Genomic DNA, 24,438 nt, shown 5'->3' with positions numbered 1-24,438 from the left:
AATTTTTTATAAGAGTATGAGCTGTAGTTAAATTTATTGGTATATACACAGACTGCGCGCTATATGTTTGTGGGCCATTTATTCATATTTTTATATTATCATAAATTAATAAATTATTGTTACAGAAATATATGTATGTAATAAAATATTACAGAGGCATTAAGCAACCAATAAAATAAACAAAAGAACTTCTGAGTGAAACGCACTATTTGTTGAAATAATGTTTGTCTATGGTTGATGTAGGAGGCATCGTTGTATTATGTACTCTGTTATATTTGGATCTTTTTATTGCTCTATGTATTCCGAACAATATCTCGTAGGCTAAATACGTTGCAACTATATTTTGTGTTAACTTTAATCATGGACTCCGAACATCAACCAAAATTAAATCCTGTTAGAGCTTTTCAAGGTACTTAAGTAAATTTGTTCCACATATTTCGTACAAAGAACCTCATCTAAATTGTCTAAAAGTATAAACTATATAAGTGGCGATGTACCAGTTAATAAATAATTTTTGCACGTACACGACTGCATATGATGTCTATTTTCTGTTATTTGATTAGGAAATTTTCAAATTTGTAAATTCATTTTCAAAGTTCTTGATTATTTCAAATAAAATAAAAACAATAGGGACGTTTTGTAGGCATATCGTGAAATTTGCTACTATTATGTTTTGAAACATTTGTTTGATACAAAAGTTTAAAAACAGTTCTTTGTATATACTCAAATTGATGTGATAATATTTTTTGATCGATAGGATACTATTTTTTCTATTTTGTCACCTTTAACAAAAGAGCAATGCAAACTTTACCAAATAATTGTTATTAATCTTTATATTTTTTAAAGATATTACTAATAGTACTACTGAAAATATTTTGAAAATTAGCTTAAAACATAGCAAATTTAAAACATTAATAATAATTCTTTTTAATTATAGTCTTTCATGGCGGAAATACTGAGGTTGATGGATTCCCAAGTCTTTCTGATTTTTATGACTGTGAACCCAATTTGGAATTTGATGATTCTGAGTTAGAACAAACTGCAGGGTTAGGTAAGACTCATAATTATACTATTGTGTGTGGATATAGTAAGTACTAGAACCCAAATTTTTGTATAGGTTTTGGCCCATATATCTTGACCCAAGCTTCATATTAAATTACTTATGTGAGAAATGAATAACAAAAATAGATTCATAATAGATTATATTTGGTTTACAGTGCTTAATATATATATACCTATCTTACTTTGAAGTTAGAGTCAGTAAAAAAACAGTTTTATTAAATGAGATCACTACAATAATTGTTAATCATCATCTTAAACTATGTCCATTTGTATATTTATTTTAAATACACAGTTTACAGTAGTGAATACACATGAAATACATTTTTTTCACATATTAGTATTAAGGTGGCAGTGTTTGTACCCACTCAGTAAACTTCAGGATTCTATATATGTATACAAATATATGCATCCTGAAGTTATATATATGTGTGTGTAAGGTAAAGTTCAAAATAAAGGTTTAGCTATTTCAAGACAGATATGTGTTGTATCTGTTTTAGCACCTTTGCCACCTGAATTACTGGACATACCAGATGAATCAATAGACAAATCGACAAGTGATGGTACAATAGAAGAAAACTTCGAAGAAGAACTAGCTACAGCACAAGATTCTTACGCTGAAGTAAGTAATTAAAGAACAGATTTAAAACAAATATAGTAAATTATTTAGTTTCTTTCATGGTTTAAGAGCCCCAGTTTACATATATTAACAAGACAGCCATTAAGAAAAGCAAGTGATTTAGTAATTTTTTTAAATATGTTGTTCATAGATTGCTACATCATCATCGGATTATGATCGTTTTGCGGAAATGACAAGAAATGGTGTTGTAGATGTGGTAGGAGATGATGAGATTGGTCGGCGTATCATTGTTGTATCAGCATGTAAATTGCCATCTAGTGAAGACTTGCACCCGGACAAATTGCTGAGGTATACTTTCTTTGTTGTATGTCTCTGACTGATTTCAAGTTCATAATAATACTCATTGACTTCATTGATACTTGAAGAGGTTGTTTGCAAAACGGTTCTACCAAGAATCAAGTGGTAATAACATTACAGACAAGATTACAAAAAGTAAAATGGTAGGCTGGAGTGTTTTTTGAGGCTTTGTTTCTAACTTAAAGCTGATAAAGTCCAACAAACTAGAATATATACAGTGAAATAAAAAATTGTACATTTCTTTTCCCAAAATGACACAGATATACGGCACAATAATACTGATTATATCTCATAATGAAAATAACATAATTTATTTAGTTTTTTTAATTTAATACTTTTTATTAGATATTGAGCACCTAATCATTTATTTGAATTCTTTGTTAATTTTTATATTATTATGATAACATGATAAATATTAAACAAATGTTTTAATAAATTATTTTGTCCCTTTTCGGAGTTTGTCAAAGTACTGATATGGCGCTGTAAATAAAATACATTGTTTTATTTATTTAAGATATTTGATGTACACCTTGGACAAATATGTGGAACAGGATTATAGTGTAATTTATTTCCACCATGGGCTAACCAGAAACAACAAACCGCCATTATCTTGGATGTGGAAAGCTTACAGAGCATTTGATAGAAAATACAAGAAAAATTTGAAAGCCCTATATCTTGTTCACCCGACAAATTTAATACGTATCGTGTGGCAGATGCTGAGACCTGCAATAAGTGTTAAGTTTGGACATAAAATAATGTACGTAAACTCTTTGTTAGAGCTTCAGCGGCACATAAACTTAGAAAAAATTAGTATTCCGGAGACAGTATTGCAGTAAGTACAAGTATTTTTATGACTGATTACATTCTTTATATGAAGCAAAATGAATTGTATAAAATCATCAAGTCTTATGATTTCCAACTTAAAACAATAACAATAATGTGATTAACTGTCTCAATGGAATTGATATGGTATAGTCCACTTAAATAGGGACTGTCCCTTGCATGATGCACACAACAGACAAGAGTGATTCTTTCAATGCTTATCATTTGTTGTATATGCAACTCATGCACACATTTTTAGAGTATCATTTCAATGTGACAAGCATGGATGCAGCACAGATGTTATGTAAAGTTCTGTGTGTGGTGAATAACCATTATTAGTGGGCTGTTTTGCTTATAAATAGAGGATCAACATACTTATTTTGTCACTCAAATATGACAATAAATCAATTATAATTAGTGAATATATTAATAGGGTAATCAAAAATACAGAAAGAATTCTGAAAAGACTGAAACAGATACTGATCAAAATTTAGTTGCAAAGGCAGGCCTATATTGACGCATTTATATAATTTCTCCCATTCATACTCTTCCAATTTGCCGAGTGACTAAAGAAATATGTTCTGCCTTTATTACGATGAAAAACTTTTTTTTACTGAAAACTTGGTTATTAACCTAAGTTGAGCTTGCTACATTATCTGCTTTCTTTTCATGGATACTTGTCAAGTTTATCAAAACGGATTTAGTTTTTGAGGCTTTTTATCTTTAGACTTGTCTTTTTTTAATAAATCTGTAACATGTACTGAAATTCTTTGTCAGTCTTACTTATTATGGTGGACACAAAACAACGGAAAAATGTCAAATAACCAGTTTTACTTTTCAAAACGTCTTTCAACAAAAAACATTGAAAAACATTGTTACAGAAATATAATTCCAGTATTCTCTCTAGTTTTTTTTTTCTCCAAAACTAATGATGTTCTATATTTTGTACTATTAAATTCTATATCTTTATATGTTTACATTACATTTTAATTTTTATTTACTGGATTATGTTTACACAGTATATTGATCACAGACTCGTGATTTTTTTTACACTAAGAAGTGAAAATAATAAAAATATTTTATTGGATTTTATTAGATATGACAAAAAAATATCTGAAAAGAATTCAAAGGGAACAAGTTCCAAAGAGAAGCAGGAGCAAAAAGACCCTAAATCCTGCCGTAAAGATAGCCTTTCGCCGCCGGTCACACAGCAATTTGGAGTTTCTTTGCAGTTCATCAGAGAAAATAATTCTGAAATGGTAGACTCTATACCGCCAGTAGTGCGGCAATGCATTGAATTTCTCTCTCATCCTGATGGTAAGTAGCTATAACTTCCTAAAAAGTATTTTTTTCAATTTTACTCAACCTTTATTGGAAATCACAAAAATGTAATAAATGTACAGTAATGTGTCGATACACAGGGCTATTGGGGTCAAAATATTTTCGAGTGGCGACCACGAGGCGTGGTTAGGTTCTCAAGAAGAGATCAATGCGTTAAATTCCCCAACATATGCATTAATAATTAACCACAATATTTTTCTGGCCAAACTGTTATCATAAACTTTTGTTAGTCATTGTTTATCTCACTACCAATTGTAAAGCTTCTATTTCCTACTCACTTAAGTTCTAGTTACAACTTTTGTTTTTGAATGAAACACTAGCTATTTCTCAATCATCCATTACCAGATTTGTTTGAAATATACAATTTTTATTGGTTTAGCTTTGGAGACTGAGGGAATATTTCGTCGGTCTGCTAATATATCGGAGATAAAAGAACTACAAAGAGCTTGCAATCGTGGTGAACCGATAACATTCCAAAATAACCCACACAATGCAGCAGTCTTATTGAAAACTTTCCTTCATGATCTAGAAGAGCCCCTCATGACTTTTGATCTATATGACGAAATTCTTGAATTTCAATGTAAGTAAATGAAATTAAATAATTTATGTGATTAGGTCAAGTGGTTTGCAAAAATATGTTACTACTGCAGAATCTGCTTTTGGATTCACACTATTAAAAGAAAAGGTAAAGTTTTTTTTGTCTTACACATTTGTGGCAAGTAAGCAAATATGAAAGCCAAGTGTATAAATATAAAACTAACACAATTCTGTACTGTGTTGTAATATTTTCTATCTATAAAAGATAACCAAGTGAACAAATTATTATATTAAAAATTAACTAACTCTTTCAGCTTGGTCCCAACGAGATAAGCCAAGACAAGTTAAGATCCTTATAAGAGAAAAGTTACCACTGGAGAATTATAAAATTTTGAAGTATATAATGCAATTCTTATGGAAGGTAATTAGTTTTAATAGTTGTACAAATTGCACCTATAAATAAATTCTTTTTACAACCGTCTAATTAAGCTGACATAATTTGCAGGTACAGGATAGGAGTTGCCTTAACAAAATGACAAGTAGCAACTTGGCTGTGGTTTTTGGCCCTAATCTTTTGTGGCCTCGTAATGGCCAAATGTCACTTCAGTCAATTGCTCCAATAAATTCTTTCATTGATTTTGTGTTAGAAAATCAAGAGTCGATATTCATAATATAATCTAAATTGTTTAAAATATATTAATTAAGTGCATATACTATTAAGACATGGTGGCATATAGATATTGATTAGTGTTCTTAATGTTAAGTTATGTTTCTTGAACTTTCAAATGCCAAATAATATGTAGATATGCCAAACCAAATTTCATCATCTTGTTATTATATCAGTGGCGGATGTTTACATAATTCAGTTTCCCATGTTTTGACTGAATATACACATTTCAGCCATACTTAAGTCAGTGTGTTAAATGGACACTGTGAGATGTAATACCTGCAATGAAAAAAACTAAAGGACAAAGTATCAGGTAGTATTCTAGTCCCATGTTATATTTCATGTTAGAAAGTATATTATTCAGTCAAAATTGAAAAATAGTAGCTTTAATGATAAGCTAAGAAAAAAATATTTTGTTTATGAAATGTTGATGGATCTGTCCCGGTTGTCAGTGAAACTACAACAACAACTGGATATTCTAGAGATAAGCATATTATTTAGAATATTTTTTTTACATGTAGAAGTTTCTTAAAAAAATATTGTTTTGATAGTTCTGTAAGGCTTTTTCTTAAAATTTTCATGCATAATTGTTTATATATTAGATTACATTGTTTTTCTAAAATCTATCTATTTACTTTATTTCTAATATAAAACATATCCATTATAAATCATTCTCTGTGAGTATAAGATTTTTTGTCATAAATGAAATCTTAAAAGCAAGTTAAATTTAATTATTTAAATGTAAGGATTCAAAGTATACAACTGCAGTACACTGCATTAAAAGCAATGTGATGGATAAACTGCTGCCATTTATTACAGCCAAAAATGCAAGGCATGTCATAAAATATTGTGGAGCTGTAGCCATTTAAAAAAACAAAACTTTATTATTAATAATAATCATGAACGGTTTATACTCCTTAATTTTTTAATACTATACCTCTTTTATACTTTCTATTTTATACACCTTAAATGTTAATTACACAAAACATTAATGCTTCCAAATTTTCATTTGATTCCTGCTCTCTGATTAATAATATCTCTTGTACAGGATTAATTAAACATGCATTTATATAACATGGTTACGATCTATGTAAAAATATATTTTAACGTGAAAATTTAACTTAATTTTCTGTCTTCATTAGAGATTTCCCTATTTTTTTGTTATATATGAAATGTCAAATTTTAAAACTACCCCCAAAAACAGAGATCTTTGGTTTTGTGATATTGTGGTACCTTATTAGGGTAATAAATAATAATAGTAATAGTGACCCATATGTCCCTGTTTATTTAGATGTTATATAGATATTAGAATGTAGCTTAATCCTATACACAGGTATACCAAAAAAGTATCTAATATTGTAGTTGTATGCCCTAAGTTTACTAATATTGCTGTTTTCTTATTTATAGTACATAGCCCTTTGAAATCCCGCTAATGTTTGGAAGATATTTGCCTCTGTAGTGTAGTGTTAAATTTACTTTGAGTTTGTCGCAAGATACTATTCAAATTACAAAATTTATACATTCCATTTTCCTCAAAATATTTTATATAATAGTTTAATAAATACATAGATTTTTAGTGATGTACATAAAAATCTATTTGCCTGATTTTTATTACAAATCAGAAAATAGTTTACATAAATAATCTTAATGGACTAAAAAAAATTCATAAAGCTTTTATATTTTAGTTGAAATCTGTAACGGTAACATTAGGATCTAGTGCCTAATGTTAATACATTTAATATTTCATGTAATGAATTGCCAAATGTGTTGTATAAAAATATTAACTAAACTTATTCTTTCTATGTATATGTTAATATTAGCTTAAAATCTAATAACATATCTTGAAATTAATAAGCCGTCTTTCCAAACCGTCTGATACTGTGTTTGATTAAAATTAACAGTTAAGTTTTAATAAATTTCTTACATATTCAATGTAGAAAGTCATATAATTTAAAACTTGTTTTTTCTACATTTAGAATTTATAAGGAAGTGCTACATTTTTTAAATAATGCTAATGTTTCATTGCAGTTCTGTAATTAATATGAATTTTTGTTACAAACCATAGAGTGTATTAAGTTTAAATCTCTTGTAATTTAAGCAAGATAATATGTATACATACTTGTATTTTTATCTTTGTCTTTAATAAGTCTGAATAGAAGTTGAATATAATATCTATACATTGGTTATTGAATTAAGTCGTATAAATTTTGATCCTGTTTCTTCAAATATTTGTAAATCCACCTGTTACTTATAGTTTTGTTTAGGTGATATTGTTTCACCTTTACTAATATATAACTTGTTAAAAAAGATACTGATTGATTATGTAATAAAAATGATAAGCAAACAATGTGTGTTTTTTTTTCTACTAGCACAATTACATTTTGTCATGGATTAAAAATGTATCAATTGGATCTGGCTCTCCCCATTTTATACCCGCTTTATAAATTATTGGGGTTTGTCTTGGCAGCAAGAAGAATTTTCTTTATATATTTTTTATATGTGTAGAATTTTAACAATTTTAAGAATATGTTAAATTTTTATTGTATCCATCATTGTTTAGTGATAACTATTAGTAATTATTATTATGACATGAAACTCACTCTCTTGTTCTACTCTGACATTATCCCATATTATCGTGTAAAATTTTCTCATTTTACTCTTATTTTTATTTTATATTGTTTAAAAACATGTTGATATTTCTCATGTAACGATATTTAATAAGAAAGCAAGTTGTCAATATTTGATGAACAGTTTTTTCAGTTTCACTATATCAAAAGGATTACTGAGCATATCTAATTTTAAAAAAATGGAGCGAAATATATGTAAATCTGTTAATACAAGATCATAGTTACATGGAGTTATGATATTAGACCCTGAAATTTTTTTATCACAAATAGCTTTCATTGCATCAGAAGCTTATGCCCGATCTTAATGTTATGATTCAAACAAATTTTGTAGTATGGTAATGTAGGGTAGGTAAAAAAATCAAGAATTTTAGACATAGACAATCTTTTTTTTCCATTATATGTGATACGTCCTGTCAAGTATAATTATAGTTTAACAATCGGAATTGATTATACCCTTGACTTGTTAATAAATAATCACCTGTAATAAGTTTAAAAAATCAATTTGAATATAGCTCTTCTTTCAAACCCTGAAATCCTGAGTTAGGCACATATACATTATGTGTGACGCGTAACTTGCCTTATCGAAACTTTAAATACAAAATGTCTGGAGTAAAAATCACATTTCGTTAAAAGTTGTTATACTTTTAACGAAATGTGATTTCGTTACTATAAATTTACCAGGAAATTAAAAACAAAATTAAAAACTCTAATAAATTTAACATCCTTACTAAAACATCCAATTAATAGAGTTTGCTAATAATCAATGTGCTAAAGAATGTCAAAAAGAAAAGATGTTTTTTGTTGCAACTAATTGTATTAAATATTAATTTCGTAAGCTATTATCGATCAGAATATCTTGACAAATTTTATTTATTGATCTACATATGAGGTGAATGACTAAATTTTTTTGTTTTTTATTAATGGTTCAAAGGATTTGCAATATAACACTAATTTTTTTTTTATCATCTAACAATAAAAATGTATCCTTTCTTTACAATCTAGACATCGGAGCTACCATAATGCAAAGAGAAATCTAGGTCAAGTATTGATCTGGAAATTCGAGAACCTGCAAAGCTATTCATTCGTTTACATATCTTATACTGAATGTTGCAAGTTACGATTAACAGCAATTTAAAACATATACATATGGACTTATATTTATATATTTAAAATTATATATACATTACATAAATTTGGAATTTAGTATACCACCGAATTTTTGTGCTAATGTTAACTCCAACATTACAAAAGTCTAGAGGTTTTTTTGGGATAGTGGCTTTATTAATACAAACAGATATTTAAAGCATCTAAAGGTAGCATATAAAATATATTTTTTAAAATAACTGTGAATAGCTTGTTATTAATTATTTATATATATATATATATATATATATATATATATATATATATATATTTCATACATATTTTTATATTCTACACCCATCATTTTTTTAAAAAGTTATATTGGTTTTTAAGGTTAATGCTGTGTTGAAATGTTAAAATTGTTCTCATAAGCAGATATTTATTGTATATTCTAAAATCTGTATCATTAATTATATATATATATTTTAACCTAAGCAATTATTTAAATTGAATATGTGGATGAAATAATGTCTTTAAAATTTTAAAAATGATGTATAAGTATGTACAGTAATAAGCTATTAGTCATCGTACCTCTTTAAAATAAACTTTGTTACATAAATATTAAGAGACAAGAGATAAAGTAAAGAAACGAGTGCATGGTGGCAAGCAGCAGGCAGAAACATAATAAAAGAATATTTTTGGATCATTATCAGCAGAATCAAATTTTAATCAATAAATGCTAATATATTATTGGAATTAGTTATAGAAAATATTATATTTCATTTGGCAACATTTCACTTTTTTTTTAAGAAACGAGCGCCAACTATCGGCCGTTTCCAGTAACTTGTTATTGATATCTCTCAGTTCATGATATATTGTCTTGATAAATTGTGCTAGTCGCCGATAAACTAAATGTTTTTTCAATATGTGCTCGTGTTTATTTTGATCTCAGCCTAAATGCTTTAAAAACTTTGTCTCAATGCATTTGATATGCGGCAAGTTCTATTCACCGCCAATGACATTATATGAACTCGAAGTGCTTTTTGGCCATTTTACTTGGCTTGCGTTGGTGATTCGTACATAGTCACGTGACCAAGTGGATTTTGGATCAATGGCGCCAAATGTCTGTTTCAGAAAATGTATGTAAAATTGATTTTATTTTTACATATTGTATCCTATAAGTGTCTATACAATCTATTCAGACTTCATTGCCTGTGTCTATATGTGTTTGTATCTATATTGATATCGACGGCAGGGAAAGAAAATGATGCGTAGAACTAACGTCAATCTGGCAACAAAACAGTGCTGCTATCTATGTTGTCAATTTGTTATGTAGTCTAATGGAGACTTTGTAATAAATATTTACGGATATAATTATTAAAGGATGAAAAATCAACAATCTGTCTTAAAAATCGTTATCGGTAATTTTTGAAATGTTTATAATATCGTTCGAATGATATCCAGTGGTTTGAAAGTGTTTAGCGATACTGCGGTTGCTCGTCGCGAACAGAGCCTTCCATGGCCCGCCATACATTTTATTCATGCAATAGTGAAACGTCAAGTGATATTGTTGTTTCTCCAATTTTACTATCAGAATATGGAAAACTATATGAAATGATCTTTACTAAAGCCATTTATCGGTTACGAAAACAACTTGATGAGGCTTATTGCAAATAACACCTGTTCTTCAATCTTTGTTACAATTCGCGATTGACATATTTGTTCTGAACGTCAAAAGAATCTCTATGAAATCGCTCGTATATTTCTAAATAAAACATTAAAATCCCGATTTACTAATTTGTTTTCGTTTATATCTTTAATAACTTTATAATTATATCTTTGTTTAATTATATAGTTGTATATGGCAATACTTTCAAAACTGAGGTATTAATTGGGTTTTATTATAACATGGTACAGATTTTATCATATTAATAGCATTAGTAATGCTTTGGATTGTTTTTGTAATACAGCTAAAATTTTAAATTGACAGATTTATTCTTCACAAACTTGTTATTACATTATATACTGTTATTTTATGATGTGTTTATTTCAGGTTGCACCAGTTGCTATTGTGTGGTTACAAATTAAAGTACCATCATGTAGTGGATGATGTAACATTTTACACGATGTTACTACCGCGTTCTAAGTGTAAAGCAGTACGGGGTTCGTGAACATGTAGGTAGTGGCAAACGATAATAGAGATGTCGTTGAGGGGCACCAAACGGGCGTCTGGAGTGCGAAGTGAGGAGGCGGGCACATCCAAGCGCCGGAGGACGGAGCCTGAGGATGCACTCTGGCAGCTCCGGCCTGTCAGTGACCTCAAAATGTCATCAATATATAATAGAAGTGCATCTGAGGCACCAGCAGAACTATTCAGGTTTGTTTATTATGAATAATTTTAAGTAACTTTGACATTTATTATGTTATTTGAAGATAAATTATGGGCTATTATGTATAATTTCTTGTAAATATGTTGTTATTATATTTACATCAAACTTTTTAATTAATTTTATAAGCTAGGCATACTGCATTTGCATTATTGTTGCGTACCTATTTATAATTTTTACCATGTGCTACATGTGATACATTATTAAAATGTGTCAATATTTTTTGTAATTATTAGTTCCTTGTAAATTATTAATTTACAAGAAAAAATGTTACTTTGCTTTGCAAATATATATTTTTATAAGTCTGTGTAAAAGCTATAGATAGGTTATTATTGCAATGCGAATTTTTGCTATAGCTAATATGCAAAGCTTGTAACACCTATAGTTATTTATTATGGATTTCAATATCAATGTTGGTAAAAGTAATCCATATTTGCTGTGCTAAAATGTAATGAACATCACATAATAAATACTTTTATTACCTTAAAGCTAATAGTGGAAAGGAATGCTAAACTTTTTTTTAATATTAATTACATTTATTGTATACTGTTAGGTCATTATATACTATATAAAATTCATATTTGTGGTCAATTAAAAATAACTGTTTTTACTTGGAAATTTTAATTAAAGACCTTATTGTAAATAAATTTGCAAAATATTTCATATACAGTATCACATAACTTTTAAAATTATTGATAACTAGAATATAACAACCATAATAGTTACAAGCAAGGAAATTGTTACAGTCCTTGTCAGTATTATCACTGAACTCGTTAAGAAAAATTACTCCAAATATGAAATTACTCATTTAAAAATTATGTCATAAATTTTAAAATATTGTCGCAAATATTATTAGAGTGAGTTATATCTTTAATATATTATCCATCTGTTTTAAAACAAATAAGATCTTGCATTCAGTGAGCATGAAAATATGTCATTAGTTTTAAAATATTTCAAAATAAACTAAAAAAAGATGACATCACTTAGTCTGTAGCTAGGCTACTTATTCTAACTAGTATAAGATTTGGATATTTGATTATATTATGTGGTACCAATTTCCACTCACACCACTGTGTGGAGTATATAACATGACTGCTCACAGATAAAGAAGGCCAAGATTCTAAATTGGCAAATTTTGTCATTGTTGCAATTGAGCATAATATAAATGTGTTGTGAATTAAAATTTTTATTATTTGTACTGAGTTAATATTTAAATTCTTTTCAGTTGCGTTAATTTTAATATAATGCATGAGCATTGAATGAAAATTAATAAGTTTAATTTTTAAAATATGTTTGACTGTGAATGTTAAAGTGTGAAAATTATTGCATTGATGAATATTATGGAAATATTTTATATACCCCCTTTTTCTTATACATAAGTTTAATTACTAACTACAATATTTTATGCTTGACATAAGTGTTAAAAAAAATAATACTAGAAAATAGTCATTTTAGTATGGTGTTTGGAAGCTATAATTTAAATAATTGTGGAAAGTTAACATTTATCATTCTTCATTACCTGAAACATTGCCTTATTTGTAATACATATTGATTTAAGCTGTTATGTAAACAAAATATTAAAAAATATAATTTCTAAATTGCCTTTCCAAGTTCATTGTATTCACTGCAATAATTTGCAATTATTGTCAGAAGTTGTCAAGTGTAAAATCTGTAACATAGTGGCTTAAGTATAATGCACATACCAATGGTCTCTCTATATTATAATGTATATTTCTATGTGTTCTTAGAGCTATAGCGAATGGCACAGAGAAAGCATTATTAGTAATTTTATTAAAATCAAATTTTAAGTTATAACAGAGGGTTTAAATGTTAAGTGCCGTGAAAATAAACTACAAACATAGTCAAAATTAAATTTTCAGTTGTAATTGAAATTGAAGTTTAAAATGTAATTAGGTTTTGCTATAATAAAATTATATTTATTGACTGTATGTATAAACTTTGGAGACACTTGCATTTTTAAATTATAGTAATGATAGGTACAAAATTGTTGTTCATTTGAACTAACATAACAAATGTTGTATTGTATACATTTATTTAAACACATACACCCTTCCCCATTGTTTGGGTACATCCATGTATATAATAAGGTTTGTCAATAGAAAATAATGTAGATGAAAATGTAGTTAAATTCTAAAATACATTCATTTAAAGAATTATCATCAGCAATTTTTTTCGGTAAACTTGTTTTCACTTTGCCAACATTAATATTCCAGGAAAGATCTCATCAGTGCTATGAAATTACCTGACTCAGAACCCTTGACTCCTAGCGAATACTGGATTATTACTGATACCTGGAAACAGGATTGGGAAAGAGGTGTACAGGTGCCAGTTAATCCAGATTCGCTACCAGCACCAAAAGTCAAAGTGATTGAAAATCCTTTGCCGCCAGATTTCCAAGAATTCAAATTGTAAGTGTCAATATTTTACTATAAATATTGTATCTTTTAACAAATAAACATATGTTTTTTGTTCTTCTTTGAATTTGATGATATTACTTATTTGAATTTACAGGCCAAAGGACAAATACATTCATTTGTCTCGTGACGTACACTATCAGGCTGATAAGCATCATCTCAGCACAACCCCAGCTCGTGCTGAAGCAGCATGCAGTTATGACCTGGATGCTACAGACACAGCTTGGCTGAAGTTGCTGAATGCAGAGCGTGCAAGAGCTGGTGCCACTGCTATTACAGAAGACCAATTAGAGAAGGTCATTGAGGACCTAGAGGTAGGATATATGCTTGGGAAGAGTTACAGGTTTCTACTTTGTGAAAAATCCTCACCAATCTTTTTCTTATGGAAGTGAATAATGTTTGTATAGATTGTGTACAGCTTCTTGTAGAAGTCCTAAAGGTGTCCAATTATTTTATACAAATAAAGGTGTTCAATGACATTTAAAGTGGAAACTAGTAATTTCAAATGATTTCTTTTTCTTTTTTAGAGTGCCTTTTTGTTGTGGTTTTAATTTAATGTATTCATAATATGAAGATAACACCAATGATTAACCATGATTGTATGGTAATTAAATTTCAGATTTACATAAAGGTTTTATTTATTTTTCACCAAATGTAAAGAAACTTGTAATTAATAACATATTACTAAGTTATGAATCACTAAAGTCATGATTTTGATAGTTGCTGATAAAATAAATATGTGATAACCACTAAGTAATCATAGTCCATGAAATATAATTTGTATATTGTATTCTCCCTGAAAAGTGGGAATAATTTATAGGTTCCAACATTTCCGAAAAGCCTTCAAAAATATTTCGTAATAGTAATTTTTAAAACTAGTGTTTTTTTTTTCTATTATTAAAATACTTATGTGATACTTTTTCCCTTTTATATACACCAAAATTATGACTAATTTTTGCATGTGATTATAGTTACATATGGTACTTGGTGGTTAGTAAAAATCTAAAATTATTGTGCAAATAGTGAAAAGGATATGTTCTTGTTATATTACTCTTAAAATTTTATAATAAATCAAGTTTTAAGTGTTTCTGTTTAAAAAAGCTGACATACAAAAAATAATGTATACAGTGAGCACTATTTAAAGTTTAAATATGTGTGGTGAGTATTTTGTTATAAAGTATCTCAACAATGCATTATTTTGTGTATCATTATAATGATTAGACAGTTACAATACATAGTAATATATATTTATTACATAGCAGTTATTTATTATATGAAATAAATAACTGCTATGTTTAGTTGTATACATCACTCCTCTTTTCTGAATTGGATATGATATAAAAGAAAGCATTGTAATTTGATGTGCACAATACACAGAACAATATATATTGTATAACATTAGTAATTTTATTTGAAATTATATTGTTAAATGTATAATTGTTAAAGGTCCGAACCTGGGATAAAATTCAGACCATCATGAAGTCGGAAGAAGGTTTGGGTATTGAGTATGACGAAAATGTTATTTGTGATGTTTGTCGCTCTCCAGACTCTGAGGATGGGAATGAGATGGTTTTCTGCGACTCATGTAATATTTGTGTTCACCAGGCGTGTTATGGCATTACTGTCATTCCAGATGGTACGTATGGTCATGGTGAGTCTTCAACAGGCCCCTAACATAGTGTTAATATTTAATTTTGAGATCAGAGTTTGTTGTAATTTTGATTTCTGTTTTCCAGGTCAGTGGCTGTGCAGACCTTGCGGTGCAGGTGTTAGGCCCACTTGCGCCTTATGCCCAAATCTTGGCGGAGCTATGAAGTGTACGCCGAACGGTCATAAATGGGCACATGTAAGCTGCGTTCTCTGGATACCGGAAGTGTCAATTGGTTGTGCTGAAAAAATGGAACCCATTACAAAAATATCATCTATTCCACCATCACGTTGGTCTTTAGTATGTGTTTTGTGTCGCGAGCGTAAAGGAGCATGTATCCAATGCTCTGTGAAAACTTGTAAAACAGCGTATCACGTCACATGTGCATTTAAACATGGATTAGAAATGCGTGCGATTATAGAAGACGAAAATGCTGATGACGGCGTTAAATTACGATCTTATTGTCAAAAGCATAGCGTAAATTCGAAGAAAGAAAAGTGCCCTGGATCTGGTTCAGAGGAAGAAGAGGTTAAAAGGAAACGTCGCAAGGACATGACCTCTGAAGAAAAAACTCAGGCTAGGGCAGCTCGTTTACAGGAAATAGAACGAGAATTTGACCGCCATGTCAGCATTAAAGATATAAGCTCTCATCTCTTGGATGTAGACCAAGATGCTATCAATTATATTTATAATTATTGGAAACTGAAAAGGCGATCAGGCCATAATCGACCTTTGTTACCACCTAAAACAGATGACACAGAACTTTTAACTCACAGACAAGAACAAGCAGATCTTGACAAAATGAAAATGTTTGTGCAGCTTCGGCAAGATTTAGAAAGAGTGCGTAATTTATGCTATATGGTAAGCAGAAGAGAAAAGCTTTCACGCTCATTCTTTCGGATGCGTGAACAAACATTTCATAAACAAGTTGCTGTTTTATCTTCCGACCCAGGAATCTCTGGGGTAGATCTAGCAGCTATTATTGAAGCTAATCATGGTCCATCTATTTATGACAGGTTATACTCTCATCCAAATGCTCCTGACCATAAAAACGATTTTGAAGAACTGCTAGCGCGAATCGCACCTCAAAATGTGAATGATGACAAGAAAAAAGATAGAAATGGCCTTGTAAAGGGATCGAAAGCAACAAACCCGTATAAAAAACATTATGTTAATGGATCACGTCGTAGTGGAAGCATGTACAGTGGTTTATCCAGTGAGGAAAGCTCAGCTGAAGGTAACCGTTCAGGAAAATATCGAGGAAGAGCTATTGGCTCCAGCACAGATGAAGATGTTAAGAAAACAATTACTTCTCCGAAGAAAAAGATTTCACCTAAAGGCAAGGGTAAAAGATCACCAAAGAAACCAGAAAGGAAGAAGAAAAAAATGCCACAGTCCAAAGCTGTTGTGGAAAGTAGTAGTGAGGAAGAGATTTATAAATCAAACATGAAAAAAGATAAGTCACGAAGCACAACATTACAGCATTTGAAGAAGGAAATGGATGCTGGAAAAAGTGGGCCATCGGGTACTGATAGTGATGATTTGATGCCTATAAGATCTACAAGGAATAATAAATTTCCTATTGATATTTATTCAGATAGCAGTGAGGACACAGATTCTGTTAAAAGTAATTTGAAGTCAGACAGAACAAAACATGACAAAGTGAAAGCTGATAGAAGCCGATCCAGAACTTCTCCTAGTGGTATTGACTCACAACAATCATTACCAAGGACAAAAGCGGCGATGAAGGAATTTATTTCTACACATTCAGAACGAAAGTCTTTAACTATAGAAGAAAAGCCTGCACCTAAGAAACGAGGTCGAAAACCATCTAATAAAGAAAAGAAACCCCCTGTAAAGCCACATGAATCAGATGATGATGCTAAAAATAAAGAAAATATAAAGTTTTCTAAACAGAAGGATAATCCATCAGATCTGATTGTTCCACAGAGACAAGCTGCAAAGAAAGCTTCCGAGAATATGCGATCTACTACTGCAAGGAGAGAAGAATCAAGTACGGATAAACAAGTTAGTGGCGACGATTCAAAATCAAAGTCAAAAGTAAGGAGTAGAGGAAAAGAGACTAAAGATTTACCAGCTAAAGTGGGCAGGAAAAAATCGTTAAAAGACACAGAAAAGGAGCCTATTGCCTATGTGCCGCAACGACAAGCCGCTAAAAAAGCAGCTGCTCATATTAAGAGTGGTCTCGGTAGTAAGGTTTCTGCCACAGATCCTTCAGATTCAGATAAAAAACGTGAAAGTGATAAGTCAGATTCAATGAAATCGTCCCCGAAAAAAGATGAAGCCAAGAGCTCAAAGGCATCAATAGAGGATAGTTCCAGCTCCTCCTCTAATTCTAGTAGCAGCAGCTATTCATCTTCCTCTAGCTCTGAGGAAGAACATGAAAAACCTAGCCTTAAACCATCAGCTAAAGCTCGAGAAATAAAACCAATTTCTCGACAACCATCTATGTTTTCACCTCCAGGTTCTAGACCAACAGTGGACTTGCCCTTTCTCGACAAGGTGTCCAGACCACTGTCTTCAACTAGTGCCTCGAGTGATTCAGACAGTTTTAAAGGATCAAGATTTTCGGGATCCGGAAGTCCTTCTCCCAAAAGACCACGAAGGCCTCGCAGAGGTAAAAGTTTTTCAACTGATGTATCCCCACGCAAGGCCCCTGACAAGAAGCTTAAAACTTCCGAACGGGAGTCCGAGTGTAGGATACCATCGCCAACTGTTGAAAGAGAGGAATCGGGCGGAGCCAATGACACGCGTGCTGCCACACGTTCTCGGACCAGAAGCGTTACTGCAAGCGGAAATTTGTCTAATAACTCTGACTCCCGACAGAGAAAATCATCTAGAGACGACACCCGACTTGTCTCTGGATCAAACAAAATACAGAAAGAGAGCAGCCAGTCCCGTGAATTTTCAGTTGCGCAGCGGGAAGAGAACGAGAAGGTAAAGCACGAAGTAAAGATGGAGACATGTGTTTCTTTTGAATTGGTTAAAGGTGGTGTAAAGACTACAACTATGAACATTACTCGGCGCAGTGTGTCGGTAGAAGACAAAGAAAAAGTGATCTCATTGTCTAAAGAAAGTTTACCTTTTACAAAAGTAAGTCCCAGGAAAAGTGTTGATATTAAGCAGAGAAATATAACGAGCCGTCGTATGAGCGTAAAGGACTTTCCATTTAAAGACCCCCCAATCACTCATGAAGATTCAAGAGAAACAATTACAAGAGAAAGATCAATTAGTAGACGTAATTCGCAAGTCTTGACTCAAACAGATAGCATCTCATTTTCCCCCATTAAAAAAGTGAGTGTAGAGCAATCTCTAATGGAGAATATGGAGAATATGGAGAAGAAATTGCCATCTACAATAGCTGAAGATTTTACAGGCACTGAAAAACATTGGTTACCTAAAGCACCCAGTCCCCATGTCCATCCTCCACCAGTGGAAAAAGCAGGGGGTCATGAAAAGTACATGACAGAAGATAAATCATTGGATTCAGATTGCACCGATAAAAGTAGTATTAAAATGATTGCCAAGATTCAAGCAAACCTCAATGAAAATACTATGATTAAATCTCCTAAAACGCCTATGGATGCTAGAACCATAATATTAGATCCTATGGAAGAAAATCCTATACCCAGGAATTTGAGAAAGCGGTCTATTTTAGATCCAGAAAAGAAATTTATTGTTCAAGATTCCAGTCATTTGCAAGGTGTTGAAATTTCTAAAAGTGCTAAAATACCATCTACTGCAAATTCCCTACCCAATAGAACACTGTTCTCGCCTCAGTCAAAAGATAACGAACTTTTCGAATTTGACATTTTGGATGATGAAGGATTTAATCATGAGGATATTATGAAGCCTTTTACTACTTATCCTGAGTTTCTTTTTAAAGAAGATTCTAAGGAGCAGGGTGTTCAAGAAACTCTTAACCTTGTTGACAGACTTAGAATGCAGCTTAGCTCTAAAAAAGCACCCCCTGAAAGTGTCAGACAAAATGAGACAATTACTGTAAGCGATGATGCAGAAACTAAAGAAGATGATAGTAAGACTGTATCAAATGCTATTAAAGAACCAGAGCAAATGATATTAAAGAGATCTTCGCCTGCAGAATTACATGATATAAGATCGCCAATTAATGAGGCCACTCACCAAACAAACCGCAAACGGCATTCAATTGAAGAAGATTTGGCACAGCAAGAAATTGTAGTAGATGACAAGGTTGAAGAATCAGCGCATTTGATGAAAGAAAAGTGGTCCGATTTATCATCTTCAGTAGCTCAAAATGATTCCCATTTAGAACAGATTGAAAGTAAATACGGCCATTCTTTACCCTACAATGAAGATATTAAAGATAGTATTCCTATTCACTCTGATATTCAATCTATCTCTGAGGTAGGAGATACTATTTCTCTGTCAAAACAAAGTGATGATTCTCAATCTTTATCTGTTGTTGAAAACTCTATGAATAGCAACGATCAGGATTTGACACAAGATAATCAAACTTTTGATAACAATAATTCTTTAATACATTCAGACTGTGCTACCATATCTTCTCCATATGTCAGCCGTGATTCGAAGTGGAGGGAGAGTAAAATAACTACACGTCGTTCATCAGATTCAAGTACAAATTCTGAAGGCTCTGTGTGTTCCCAAAAGACAGATTTAAAATCAAATTTAAATAGCTGTGACTCACATCCTGGGACAATGTTGTCAGAAATGGATCAGTATGCACCTATTCCTACATATACATGTCCTGTAGAACCTCCAATGCCACTTAATCAGTATACCAGTTATCCCCCTGATGCTTCTCCATTTTTGAATTCAATGGGAAGTCTACCATTATTTGCAGCAGGAGCTTGCGCTTCTTCGCAATTATCCTTACCCTCCCCAGGTCCCGGTATATATCCCCCTGGGCTATCCTTCGCAGCAGCGCCGTTGATTCAACCTTTATCGAAACCTCCCTTTCCTCTTTGTGCAGCGTTTACTACATCATCACAAAATATTGCTTTAACAACTGCAATGATTGCACCTCCAACACCCAAACCTTTAGATTCACCACATGATGATATTGATGTTACTGGAAGCGATAAGTTTTCTATACATGTTTCTAGTCCAAGTATAAGTGTTGATTCTTATAATGAAGCCAGTAATACAAGACCTCCCACTAAAATGTCTAATGATAGTAATGAGACAATGTCAAGCCTTCATCACCCTCAAGAATCGAAATCGCCACCTAAAACGTCCAAGTGCACTCCAAAGTTTTTATCCAAATCTCCAGGAAAGAGCCCTGGTATATCACCTAAACAAGGAGATGTTTCCAAGGGGTCAAAAAGATCGAACAATAGGAGTAACAGAAATCAAAGAGGTCGTGGACGATCAAAGAGCCGAGGTCAAACAGTGCATGGTTTCACATCTACAGAATTCATGGAAAATTCTATTCAAAGTAAATTAGTGGGAACAGTTTACGATTTTGATGAAGAATTGGCAAATGACGGTGTTGATTTAAAAGCACTCCGAGAGAAGCGTAAATCTATTGACATTAGGGATGACAGAAAGTCAGAACATTCATTTAAAGATTGTTCACAGTCGCCAAGGAATTTGAGTCCACAACCAAATAAAAAACCAGGGCTGGAAGTTAAAGAAACAAAAGACCCATCACCAGAACCACCGGATTCTCCAGGATCTCCATCTAGTAAGAGTAATTCTGAACGCACTCCCGGGTTTTCTCAGGTACAACCAGTTTTGCCTGGTCCTGTGGATATGCGCACGTACCACCAAACATTTGACACCCCCGTGCCACCTGCTGGAGAAGGTTATCACAGTCATTTACTTGCTTTTGCTAGTGGCACGGCTGATCAGCCTTTAATAGAAATTGATGAAGAAGTCGAAAAACAATTGCATAGCGCTCTCATGGCGAGCAAGCCAAGACCAGGCGCGTCTATTTCTGAAGTTAGCGAACCGTCAAAAGAAATTCCACAAATGCCGAAAGTTTCTTTGAGTGATTCCAGGAATCAACTAAAAGTCAAGATAAAGGGTCCATTTTTGGACGCAAATTATTCTGCAAGTTCCGTACAAGCAACTGCTCCACAGCCACCTGCACCAGTGCATGATTCCAGCACTACTATTCATAGTAATGCCACAAGCAGTTCAGCTAACTCAATGATGACGGGATCTACTAGTCTAAGGCGCATGCGCAAGAAAGAATTATTACGACAGTACTGGACACAAGATATGAATATGGATGACCCCACCAACTCGTCCACCGCTGGAGTTCCTCCGCCTCCTGCTGCACCCCAACCCCTCCCACGCGCTGTTATTACTATACCAAAGGCTGTGGCATCTATGACTAGCATCCCTACAAGAGAGGATTATAAAATAACTGACACGCCTATCGAAAAGAAAAAACGTAAAGTTTCGGGCGTAAATCGAGAATTGCGACACTTGGAAGTAACTATGAATGATGATATAGAACCATCAGAAGATGTAAAACTGTCAACTTACAGCAACACTAATCAAGCCCACAAGAGACGCGGACGTGTCTCGACCAAAACAAGCACATCGATCGCTACCTCTCCAGTTGCACCCAAATTAAAAATTAAAATTGGCTCAAATATAGTGCAACAAGTGAACGAGGAACCTTCCGGTTTTCAATTTCGGCCTCCGAAAAAACGCCTAACTAGTATTCCCAAACCCAGTCTGGAAGATTTGCGTCGTGAAAGTATGAAGTATCGTCGCATGGTAATGGCGGATTTTGAGGAAAACGAAAAAGTGAAGAAGTTTAAGACTAATAAGAGTGAGAAGCGAAAGAAGAAGAAAGACAAAAAGTTAGAAAAAGAAAAACTTCAAGTGATAAATAGTGGTGAAAGTGATAGTGCTACTAAATTAATTATAAAAATAAAGCGTAAGAAAGAAGAAGAAGGAGGAAATGCAGGCTTGTTAGGAGCTGGATCGAGTGCAGCGGTGGCGGCAGCGGCAGCGGCTTCGGTTTCAGAACCGCCGGTTGATCCTTTCGAGTATGATCCTACAGCGCCAGACCCCCTGGCTATAGATCCTCCGTTCTGTTCCGACGCGCCCTCTGCGATGCGTAAGATACGGACTGCTAAAGTGACACCGATCCGGTTAAAATTAGCTCGAAGCTCGCAGGGTTCTGGCTATGTGATGAAAGAAGCCAGTGAACAGACGAGTGGCTCGGCGTCCACGTCTGCAGACGTAGTTCCAGGGAACCCGTCTGCCCTGCCTGTTTCGGTTAATAAACACTGTGAAGTGAGGTGATATAAACCGCGCACTCGCAAATAAATTATAAACTTTCCGTATCGGCAAGAAGAAATCTCTTGTATAGTTAAGTTTTAAGCGGAACTATTCAATCGATGTTTTATATTCTAAATGTAGCATTATTTTTATTTTAATCTTGTAGTGTACATTATTTATTTATTTGTATAAATGGTAAAGCTCAATGATTAACTTAAAGTTACTCTAATTTTAAACGTATTTTAAATGTACTTTTAATCTATATTGCGCATTGATTAATGCCCAAGTAAATCTTAATATAAGAATATGACGTATATATTATTTTTGTTAATGTTGCTGTTTTACTTTGTGCCTCATATTAAGGAATCTCATTGCATTGACGATAATGTTAATGACGTAAGTTAATTTTTTTCTAAAATCATTTTCATCACAATTGTTGCTTGTGTCGAACTGTTATGCCACGTTACCAACGTTTCATCATTGTGTTTTAACAATTGATCCAAAAATCGGGATTTACCATTGACTGAAGTAGTGTTGCTGTAAATTTTGTCAGTTTGTTTTGTGTTTAGTTTGAAAAACAATTAGAATATGATTTGATTTTTAATGGATTAGAAGCTGGACTTCTATTTTAATTTTTTATTTTTATATCTATTGTAATTTTTTGTGAATTTTAGCATGATAAATTATTATGATTTACATTTTTACCTTTGAATTTGAATTCTAACCATATGTTAATTTTATTATTTATTCATCAACGACTATTTCGCTGAATATTTTACACACATTTACAAGAATTTTAACTCCTACGTTAGAGTCAGGCAAGTAAAAGTCCCAAGCCACAGAGGTATCGCGTCCGAGATGCGTGTTTCCAAATAAAACAATGAACTTCGATGAAGCTGTAGTATGTATAGTGCCCAACAAAAGCAGATCTCGGACGGCCGTCGCAATCCTATTAGCCCGTCCAACACTTCATCCAAAATTCTCATTAGCCAATATTTTATATTAATAGCACATTCAGTGAACACTTATTCTTCTTGGCTCGATTCTGACCAAAGATACTAAATTTAGGATTTTATCACAATAGGGCATTATATAAAACACACTCTCTTTATTAATTATTCATTGACTGAAATCTATTTAAACTTTATACTTTGTTACCTTTCTACTATGACCCGACCCGTACATACGGAAAAATGAAAATCATAAGTTCCTGTCCTCTTTAGTTACTTACTTACTTTATTTATATTAAAATGCATAATATCAAGTAGGAGAAAACATTGTTGAAAGTATTAAAAAAAAACTTGATGTGTTTGAGGCGCATGAAGCACGCGAGTTAATGTGGTGCATCTGACAAATTCTACCTATTTTTTTAACCTATCTTCTATTTTCAATTGGCATATCACCGTGACATGAATAATTGTATTATAATTGTAAGTGTAATTCAATTTCTTAGATAACTATATAATAAAATGTTTCGAATGTTTATGTCTTGGAAACAAAATGTTTTATACGTGTTTTGTGCAATATTTGGCAATACTCATCGCATAGTCAAGGTTATACGGACCTAGATGGGGTTTATTAGATTTAAGGTGTTATTAAGTGTAATCGACTTCTCATAAATTAATGTCGGAG

General features: G+C 32.1%; 2 protein-coding genes across 3 annotated transcripts; both read left to right on the top strand.

Moving 5' to 3' along the window:
* The first annotated feature begins 301 nt into the window (after positions 1 to 301).
* On the top strand, positions 302 to 7,226 carry LOC137932824 (rho GTPase-activating protein 1-like). The gene is made up of 9 exons (XM_068776502.1): positions 302 to 409; positions 938 to 1,051; positions 1,560 to 1,681; positions 1,830 to 1,987; positions 2,511 to 2,828; positions 3,915 to 4,135; positions 4,539 to 4,739; positions 5,011 to 5,117; positions 5,202 to 7,226. Exons 1-9 carry the CDS (start codon positions 361 to 363, stop codon positions 5,370 to 5,372), a joined length of 1,461 nt encoding a protein of 486 aa, XP_068632603.1. The 5' UTR covers positions 302 to 360; the 3' UTR covers positions 5,373 to 7,226.
* A 2,738-nt stretch (positions 7,227 to 9,964) lies between these two features.
* On the top strand, positions 9,965 to 23,109 carry rno (rhinoceros). Of its 2 annotated transcripts, none has more exons than XM_068763915.1 (6): positions 9,965 to 10,212; positions 11,127 to 11,450; positions 13,695 to 13,889; positions 13,993 to 14,209; positions 15,342 to 15,531; positions 15,632 to 23,109. In XM_068763915.1, the coding sequence occupies exons 2-6, from the start codon at positions 11,275 to 11,277 to the stop codon at positions 22,828 to 22,830; spliced, it is 7,977 nt and encodes a 2,658-aa protein (XP_068620016.1). In that variant the 5' UTR covers positions 9,965 to 10,212; positions 11,127 to 11,274; the 3' UTR covers positions 22,831 to 23,109. The 2 variants fall into 2 exon arrangements, with proteins under 2 accessions (XP_068620016.1, XP_068620017.1); XM_068763916.1 differs by lacking the exon at positions 9,965 to 10,212 and adding an exon at positions 10,467 to 10,494.
* Positions 23,110 to 24,438: the final 1,329 nt, after the last annotated feature.

This window comes from Battus philenor, unplaced genomic scaffold (assembly GCF_028537555.1).
Source record: "Battus philenor isolate CCGP_79_NKW_IND1 unplaced genomic scaffold, ilBatPhil1.0.hap1 SCAF_1, whole genome shotgun sequence".
Taxonomy (NCBI): domain Eukaryota; kingdom Metazoa; phylum Arthropoda; class Insecta; order Lepidoptera; family Papilionidae; genus Battus; species Battus philenor.
The sequence above is the reverse complement of the archived record's forward strand: the minus strand, read 5'-3'. Positions and strand labels throughout refer to the sequence as shown.